Here is an 8,658-nt window from a genome sequence, read left to right as displayed (position 1 = left end):
GCTTTTTCAAAGGGAGAGAGACCACGCCCCAATGGGCTGGTATCTCAGCGGCTATAGGCTGGAGGAGCGGAAGGACCTCCCGCAACATGAGGGAGAGACCCAATGTTGACCTCTGGTTCCCACACACACTAGTCGTGAGCACACCCACGCACGCACACACACACACACACACACACACACACACACACAGATCTACAAATAATTGTGGAAAATATCCTTGACAAACTGTCAAATGAGAACAATCATTAACACTGTGCGTGGCCACACTCTCGTATGTAAAAGGACACAAGTTGGGTTAGACACGCACACACAGATATGCCTAGCATGGCACTTCACAGCTCCTGAAAACACCAGTGAGTCACGAGGAGTACAGAGTGTACGCTCTTGAGAACCACCGGGGACTTCATCTTGTATCTGTGCTAGCTGATGTTTTCCTTCTGTTAAGGACGTCCTGCTACTGAAGGCGAACACACACTTTTAGAACACGAGTCTACTAAGACTCTGACGTTGACTCGCAAAGTACAAACAAAACCAACCCATCCTTTTTGAATGTCCCAGGAGCCTGAGAACAAGGGCGACCACTCGAAGGTACGCATCTACACTTCTCCGTGCATGATTCAAGAGCATCAGGAGACCCTAAAGAGACTGTCTGAAGTTTGGCAAAAGGTTTCTGAGCAGGATGACCTCATCCAGGAGCTTCGGAATAAACTGGCCTGCAGCAACGCTTTGGTACGTGTCTCTCTTTAGAACGTTAGCCTAACAGACTCCCCGTGGAGCCACGAAAAAGGGAGTCAACTAAATTTGCCTTAGACAGCCTGATGTAAGCCTGAGAGCTCAATTCTTTCTTCTCCATCCCGACCCGTGGGAAGGGTACAGTAAATTATAGAAATATACCACAAGCTCATACTGCAGAGAGGAACCCACTGCAATAGTAGTAGTGTGTGTGTGTGTGTGTGTGTGTGTGTGTGTGTGTGTGTGTGTGTGTGTGATTGATCGCTCACCCTGATTGACCATGACCGCTTGCAGGTTCTAGAGCGTGAGGAGGCTTTGATAAAATTACAAGCTGACTTCGCTTCCTACACAGCCACCCACAGGCATCCCCCTACCTCCTCAGAAGACTGTGAGGACATCAAAAAGGTGACGCGCCTTTGCTTCTCTGTGGGATCACACTAAGGGGGCTTGTTTCTGGATTTCTGTGATTATTTTTATCTCGACACCATAGTGTGTAAGTGTTCTGTATTTGTATGACCTCGGCCAGCCTTGCCAAAGGATACTACTGTGTGTAACATATTCCAGCCCCAAAGACTACAGCAGCGTTAGATAGGCCGTGGAACTGCATCCACCTTCTCGTCCACTTCTAATGTTACATCCAAGCAAGACAGTACTCCTGTTGGCCTGATAGACTCGGAAAGACTCTGCAAACATCTATGACCTGTCTTGAATTGAAAAGAACAAACATGGGGAAAATTATCAGTAAAACTCATTCATTTTTTTAATTCCATAACTTTGAAGCAGTATCAAAACTTGGCCTAGAGAAATGATTCAGCAGTTAAAAGCACCCAAGTTACAAAGGCCCTCAGTGTATTTCCCAGCACCCATATCAGGTAGCTCACAACCTCCGTTAACTTCAGCTCTAGAAGTATCAGGCACTTCCGTCCTCCATGGGCAATGGCACTCACAAACACCCACACACAAACCCACATACATGCACATAGGATATTTTTAAGAGCGGTGTCTCAAGTTGTTTCTTATAATAAATAAGCAGGTAAGCCATGTCAACAAATAACAGGTTTTGGTAAACCGATAGTCAAAACACAGGCCCCACAGATGAGCTCTTGAGTCTGCCATGCCTCAGCATGAGGCCTGTGACAAGCAGCCTCACTAGCACACTGTGGAGAAGGTAACGCAAGCCTGCCTGGGTCTGCCTGGAGAGGAGGTGTGTAGCGGGAACAGAGAATGAGGCGAGAAAGGAAAAAACAGACCTTAAGTTCTCCAAGGGGACCTCTAATGTGGGCAGGCAGACTCTTCAGACTTTCCAGAAAGTCAGGTGACTGTGGCATGGATACTGAACCTTGACGATCTTCCTTGGAACTACAAATGCCGTCACTGTTTGTCTAAGTGGTGGTGACCACACCATCTGTAGTGTGACAAGACTTTTCCTGTGGAGACACACATACACCTACTCACCCCAGATAGGGAACCCACGACAGGCCAAATACAGACACCACCAAAGTCCAACTTGGTGAACCAATGATTTGTATTGGGGTTACTTACAGGAATGTTGGTGGGGGAGGGGGGCTGGGTTTAATCCCTAGCACTCACATGACGGGATATGGAGTTACATGTCTGATCCCAGAGCTGGGAAGGCAGAGAAAGGCTGATCCTGCAAGCCAGTCTAGCCAAGTGGGTGAAGCTCAGTGAGAGACCCTGCCTCAAAAAATAAGATGGAGAATGATTGAGGAAGACACCCAAAATCGAACTCTGGCACACATACACATATACAAACACCCATGTGCATATGTGTATACATGCACAGTAAATAAATGGGAAGCAAGAAGAGGAGGGAAGGAGGGACAGAGGGAGGAAAGAAGGAAGGAAGAGAGGAAGGGAGGGAGGGAGGAAGGGAAGAAGGGAAGAAGAAAGGGAGGGAGAGAGGAAGGGAGAGAGGGAGGGAAGAAGGGAAGAAGAGAGGAAAGATGGAAGGGAGGGAGGAGAGAGGGAGGGAGGGAGGGAGGGAGGGAGAGAGGGAGGAGGAGGGAGAAAGAGGGAGGGAAGAAAGGAAGAAGGAAAAAAGGAAGGGAGGAAGGGAGATAGGAGTGAAGGAGGGATGAAGAAAGGGAGGGAGGGAAGAGAGGAAGAAGGAAGGAAAGATGGAAGGGAGGGAGGAGGGAGGGAGGGAGGGAGGGAGGGAGGGAGGGAGGGAGGGAGGGAGGGAGGGAGGGAGGGAGGGAGGGAGGTTCCTTTGTGCTCTCACCCTTCTCTTCTGCCTTCCAACACTCAGATCCTGAAGCACCTGCAGGAGCAGAAAGACAGCCAGTGTCTGCACGTGGAGGAGTACCAGAACCTCGTCAAGGACCTGCGCATGGAGCTGGAAGCCGTGTCAGAGCAGAAGAAGAACATCATGAAGGGTAAAGGGGGGCCACGAGCCGCGGCTGCGGAGCAGGAGGGCACCCCGCCTCTGGTGGCTGAGCGGCGTTTTCTTCCCCACGTCAGACATGATGAAGCTGGAGCTGGAGCTACACGGGCTGCGGGAGGAGGCATCAGCCCACATCGAGAGGAAGGACAAGGAGACTGCCCTCCTGCAGCACCGGATGCAGGACCTGCAGCAGCAGTATACAGAGACACAGAAGCTGGCCCTGAAGAAGGACAAGGTGAGCTAGCACTCCCTGGGTCTCGGTTGGAACAGCCAAGGGGGTCTGGACAAGAGCGTCTCTGCCTACTGTGGCTGTTAGTGGAGCCATGCTGTAGCCCATGACGTCTACAGTGGCTATTAGAGATATGTTCCTGGAAAAGCCTAGAACCAGAGCCGAGAACAGGAAGATGGTCAAACCAGTGTAAGCCTTTATGGGCAGCACCATCCAAACCCTGGACTCTCCTCAGTGCTACTAAAGATAAAACAGTTGGTTTATAGGCATTAAAATCTCTTGTTTTAAAATAAGGCCGAAGCCCACCAGGCATAATAGAAACATCTAGAAAAGTGGAGCATTCCTGGCCAGTGGTGGCTCATGTCTTTAATCCCAGCACTTGGGAGGCAGAGGCAGGCAGATCTCAATGAGTTCAAGGCCAACCTGGTCTGCAAAGCTAGTTCCAGGACAGCCAGGGCTGTTACACAGAGAAACCCTATCTCGAAGATCAAAAAGAAAGGAAAGAAGAAAAGAAAGGGGAGCAACCAAAAGCAAGGATTCTATAGGCACCCGGCTTTGTCCCCGGTGTGTGCATTCCACACTCTTGAGTACCAATGATATGCCAATCATCATTCTATGCATTAAGACACATTCCACAAAACACACAGCAGCCCCATCCTCACAGGGGAGGGGGCGGTGACATAAATAACCTGTGACCCTGATAGAGTGGAGATGGAAAAGGACAAATTCCTGAAACAGCTTGGTGACTGGGTTGTGTGAACGGCCTCCCTGATCAGGTGACCCTGGGCAGAGATTTGAATGCAGTGCGAGAACCACCAGGCTGGTCCCACGGTCTAACGGCTAACACTCAGAGAGAGCTGAAGGAGGAGATCTTGAGGAAGAGCAGTCCAGGCTGAGGGCACAGCAAGACCCTCCAGATGCAGGAGGCGAGCTGAAGAGAGACAGGTCCGGGCTCCTGGACACCAGGCCAGACAGGTAGTCGATGTAGGACCAGATCGTGAGCCTCCTGAGACGGGGCTGTAAAGACTTGAGCCTTTTGCCAAGTAAGGCCAAAGCCAGCAGAGGGTTTTGGACGCAGACAGCTCTGGCTTGCACTCTGAAAGGTCCTCTCTGGCTGCTGCAGTGAGACTAGCCTTAGGGTGCCCATCATGGGTGCAAAGGGCACAGGTAGAATTGGGCTATCCCAGCCGGGCAGGCCAGCGGCTCAGCTGTAGTGCTTAGGCCTCTCCCAACATCCCTTCCTCTGACATCCACAGTTGCTCCAAGACAAGGACGAGAGGCTGCACGAGCTGGAGAAGAAACTGGCACATGTGCAGAACACCTTCATGGAGAAAGAGGCGGAGCTGGAGAAGCTGCAGCGCGCCACGAAAGACCTCGAGGCAAATCTGCAAGAGGCCAGGCAGGGCACATCCAAAGTGGATTGTGAGGCCCTGCGGTCCGAGGTCCAGAAACTGAAGGACACTCTGGAGGAGACCAAAGAGCAAGCAAAGCTGGCGGGTGAGACTCGGGCTTGCCCTGCCCCGCCACACTTCCAACCCTGTCTCCCCAAGGAGCCACATCCGCCATCTTACTCCACACCCCCATCTTACTCCACACCCCCATCTTACTCCACACCCCCTGACTTTATCTCCATCCCAGCAGTTCCCTCAACTCTCCAGAGCCCCCAAACTCACAGCCTCCCCGAAGCCCCTGCTAACAGCCTCCTGCTCCCATCAGCCCCTCAGCGGCCTTAGACGAATGCCCCCGTCCACCCAGACAGCAGAGAGGACGGGGCCCATGAGAGCCTTCCTGGAGCCATATTTTGACTCTGTCTTCTCCAGGCCCTTCACCCCACGTTTGGTTTTTCCTTCCCTGTCTTTCAATCCCACCCCCTCCTTTCTGCTTCCAAACACAGCCTGTTCTGTAGCCCATGCTGGGATGGGACTTGTCCTCACCTCTCTGAGGAGATGGCTTTCTGAGCTCACCAATCTCTTCTCGGGTTCAATCTCTTCAGCAGGGTTCCTTCAGGGATGGTGATAATATCCTTAACTTGGTTGGTAGTCACACAGCTTCGTGAGCTCACTAAAACCCACTGTGTTCACCACTCTAAAGAGGTCAATATAAGAAGATGGGCAGCTTGGCTCCTCCCCCCACCCTGGCTCTGTCCTGACAACGTTAGCCACCCGCCCTCAGTCCTCGGCTCTGTAGACTTGGGCCCTCAGTCCAACACAGACCTCACGGTTGTTCCCTTTCCTCTGGGCTCTGACCAGCCATCCACCCCTCAAGCACTGTCCCCACCCCTCTCCTCCCTCCCGTGTTCTCGTTCCTCGGTGAGCTTCCTCCTCCTATAGCTAGAGTCCCCTCGGTAGCTTCCTGCCTTGGAAGAACAGCTTTCCTTCATATCACACTCCAATCCACAGACTTTCCACCCTTAGGGTTGGAAGTGTGTGTGTGTGTGTGTGTGTGTGTGTGTGTGTGTGTGTGTGTGTGTTTAATCTTCCTGTCTCTTTTTACAAAATGTCTGATGTATGGTCACTTCTTCCGTGATGCTATCTCTCCTTCGGTACACCAGAATAGGACACTTCAAGGAAGGGATGAAAGAACAGAGTTGAAAGAATGCCTGTGGGGTGAAGAGACACACTCCACCAAAATGACCCCCAGTGACAGCAGGGCGTCTTCCCTCAGTGGAGGCAGGGGGATGAAAGGCTACCACTGGAGGTCGTCTCTGATTGGATGCATACTTTTTGTTTGTTTGAGACAGTATAGCTCTGGCTGGTCTGGAACTCACTACGTACACCAGGTTGATCCCATGGAGCACTTCCTGTTTCTGCCTCCAAAATACACCACCATATCCACATTGCATCGTGGTTTTCCCAGTGTTCTCTTTCCCTTACATGGGTCTCTGCTTACTGCTTCAAGTCTAAACATTCCTCCCATGCTGTCAATCTTCTGAGCCCTCTCTGATCCACCTTCTTGCTCAGCTGCAGCCTACCGTTCCCCCCACTTTCCATCCCAACTCAGCTGACCTCCTCCCATCCTTCACCCACATGCTCTTTCCACATTGCCCTGGCACGTCTGTTCCCTGAAACACATTCCTCCTCCTTCTAAGGCTGTGTCAGCTTCTCCCCGTCTTCACAAGTCCACCCACAGCTCTCACGGCTGAGTTCGTGGGCAGCATGAGCTCAGCATTGTAGCATTCTCAGGCCAGGATGGAGCTTGGTGGTAGAACATGTGCTTTGCCTGTGCTTGGTCCCCGGCACCAAAACATAAATCAATCAATAACATTTCAGTGTTCTCTATAATGGATGGGTAATCATAGGCTCACCAGACTAAACTCCTTGAGGACTGGGATTTGTCCCTAATGACAGAATTAGTCGGAGGTGCTAAATGATTGCTACCAATTTATTTAATTTTAGCCAGGAAGGAATCCAAGGCTGAAGGGCAGTTAAAGACAGAGCTCCTACAGACCTATGCTGGCATTGGGAGAGGCGAGGGCAGGCTAGGAACAGAAGACTGTCACAGAATAAAAGGCTTAGTCTCTAGTGAGTCCCGACTGAGAGTCCCCTGGGCTGCCTATCACACGGAACCCTCCTTGGCTTCTTCAGATCAGAACCTCGCCCAGTGTAAGGAGGAAGCACAGCAGGCTGGTAGCAACCTAGAGGACGCTCATCGGAAAATCGAGAACTGCCTTCTCCTGGACAAGAAGAAGGCGGACGTCATCAAGGATCTGCAGGGTCAGCTGCAGAAGCTGCAAGAGGAGGCTGAAGCAGCTGAAAAGGAGAGAGTAGGCAACAGGTACCCCCAGCCCCATCCCTGGACCCCAGATTGGCAGCGGCCCAGAGTGAGATAATCCCCAGGGAGGGACCGTCTCCGCAATCCATCAACACAGGCCCTGAAGCTGGTCCTGTGCTCACCCTGCTCAGGAAACGTATAGAGGAGCTAACCTCGGAACTCTACGAGAGCCAGCGGCGGCTGACAAATTCCGACAATGAGAAGATGCTGCTCAAGAAGACGCTAAACGAGAGCGAACAAAGAATAAGCGACCTGATGGAAGCCGCCAAAATCGCTGAGCAAAAGGTAAGAGAGTGCGCAGACAGCTACTACCGCTATCTGGCCTGCCTGAGGTCAAGGAGGCCAGTCTCTATTAACTTCCCAGAACTTGTGATAGGCTGTTACACCAGCCACTCAGGACCAGTTCCCATGACCGGTCATAAGCATGTTCAAGGATTAGGCTTAAAAACACCCAGAGGACAATATAAGTTGTTGTATTACTTGCTTTTCTATTGCTACAATAAAACACCACAACCAAGGAAACCTATAGAAGAAAGAGTTTATTTGGGCTTACCTTGCAGAGGGTTCGAGTCCATCCGAGGGGCAGGGGCGGGAATTGGCAGGCATGCCGGCTAGAACAGGATGCTGTGAAGTTATATCTTGAACCATAAGCCCAAAGCAGGATTGGGACAAGGCCTTAAATTCTTAAAGCTCGGTCACTAGCGACATACTCCCCTCAGCAAGGCCACACCTCCTAACCTCCACCCCACCCCAAACAGTGCCAACTACTGGGGACAAGGTGTCCAAATGCAGGAGCTGATGAGGGACATTCTCCTTCAAACCGCTGTTGGTTCATTCATCTGTTTGTTTGCAGTCAATGCTTGCCCACTGACCTGTGTCCCCAGCCTCTACTGCTCTTCTGAAGACAGAGGGGCCATCCTTGTCCATCCGTTGACAGTCTTTGATCTCTCACGTATTCCCGTAGTGTTCTTCTAAGATTTACTTTATTCCAAGAGGTTTTTATGTAAAGATTTGGCCTAGAGGGCAAGAAAGTCGACATTATAGGAACTGGGTCCATACATTGGTTTAGTTAAAGAATTAAACAGAGTATGAGAGCAAACATTCCCCCCGAGTGTGCTGGGGGGGGGGGTGTTAAGAAATAACCCTCACGTTTGTGTCCACCCTTCCTGGGTAGAACTGTCTGGATTTCTTCTCCCACGTATAGTAGGGTGGGATTGTCTTGCAGCCTGGCCTTTTTTCCTCCCCCCACTCAGCAAAGAGAGCTAACGAACACCAAGAACAAGCTGGAAGAGGAACTTCAGGAGATAAAAGGGTTGCTGGAGGAGAAACGGGAACAACTGAAAAGGAGCAAGGAACAGGAAAAGGCCCTGGAGGGAGAAATTGAGGCTCTGCGACAGGAAGCAAAAAAGAAAGAAAAGATGGTGAGAGGGTGGGACCTGGAGAGCTCAGGCTGGGAATCCGGTGAGAGGGTGGGACCTGGAGAGCTCAGGCTGGGAATCCGGTGAGAGGCTGGGACCTGGAG

General features: G+C 51.3%; 1 protein-coding gene across 1 annotated transcript in view; it reads left to right on the top strand.

Annotated features, from left to right (window-relative positions):
• Pmfbp1 (polyamine modulated factor 1 binding protein 1) overlaps positions 1 to 8,658 on the top strand; it is a 174,035-nt gene that overhangs the window by 153,949 nt on the left and 11,428 nt on the right. Inside the window, exons 9-16 of the mRNA XM_005345702.3 lie at positions 559 to 729; positions 1,027 to 1,137; positions 3,002 to 3,128; positions 3,214 to 3,371; positions 4,622 to 4,862; positions 6,950 to 7,139; positions 7,268 to 7,421; positions 8,390 to 8,557. Coding sequence (XP_005345759.1) covers positions 559 to 729; positions 1,027 to 1,137; positions 3,002 to 3,128; positions 3,214 to 3,371; positions 4,622 to 4,862; positions 6,950 to 7,139; positions 7,268 to 7,421; positions 8,390 to 8,557 — 1,320 coding nt within the window. The remainder of the gene's footprint in view (positions 1 to 558; positions 730 to 1,026; positions 1,138 to 3,001; positions 3,129 to 3,213; positions 3,372 to 4,621; positions 4,863 to 6,949; positions 7,140 to 7,267; positions 7,422 to 8,389; positions 8,558 to 8,658) is intronic.

This window comes from Microtus ochrogaster, chromosome 4 (genome assembly GCF_000317375.1).
Source record: "Microtus ochrogaster isolate Prairie Vole_2 chromosome 4, MicOch1.0, whole genome shotgun sequence".
Lineage (NCBI taxonomy): Eukaryota > Metazoa > Chordata > Mammalia > Rodentia > Cricetidae > Microtus > Microtus ochrogaster.
This window is presented reverse-complemented; position numbering and strand designations above follow the sequence as displayed.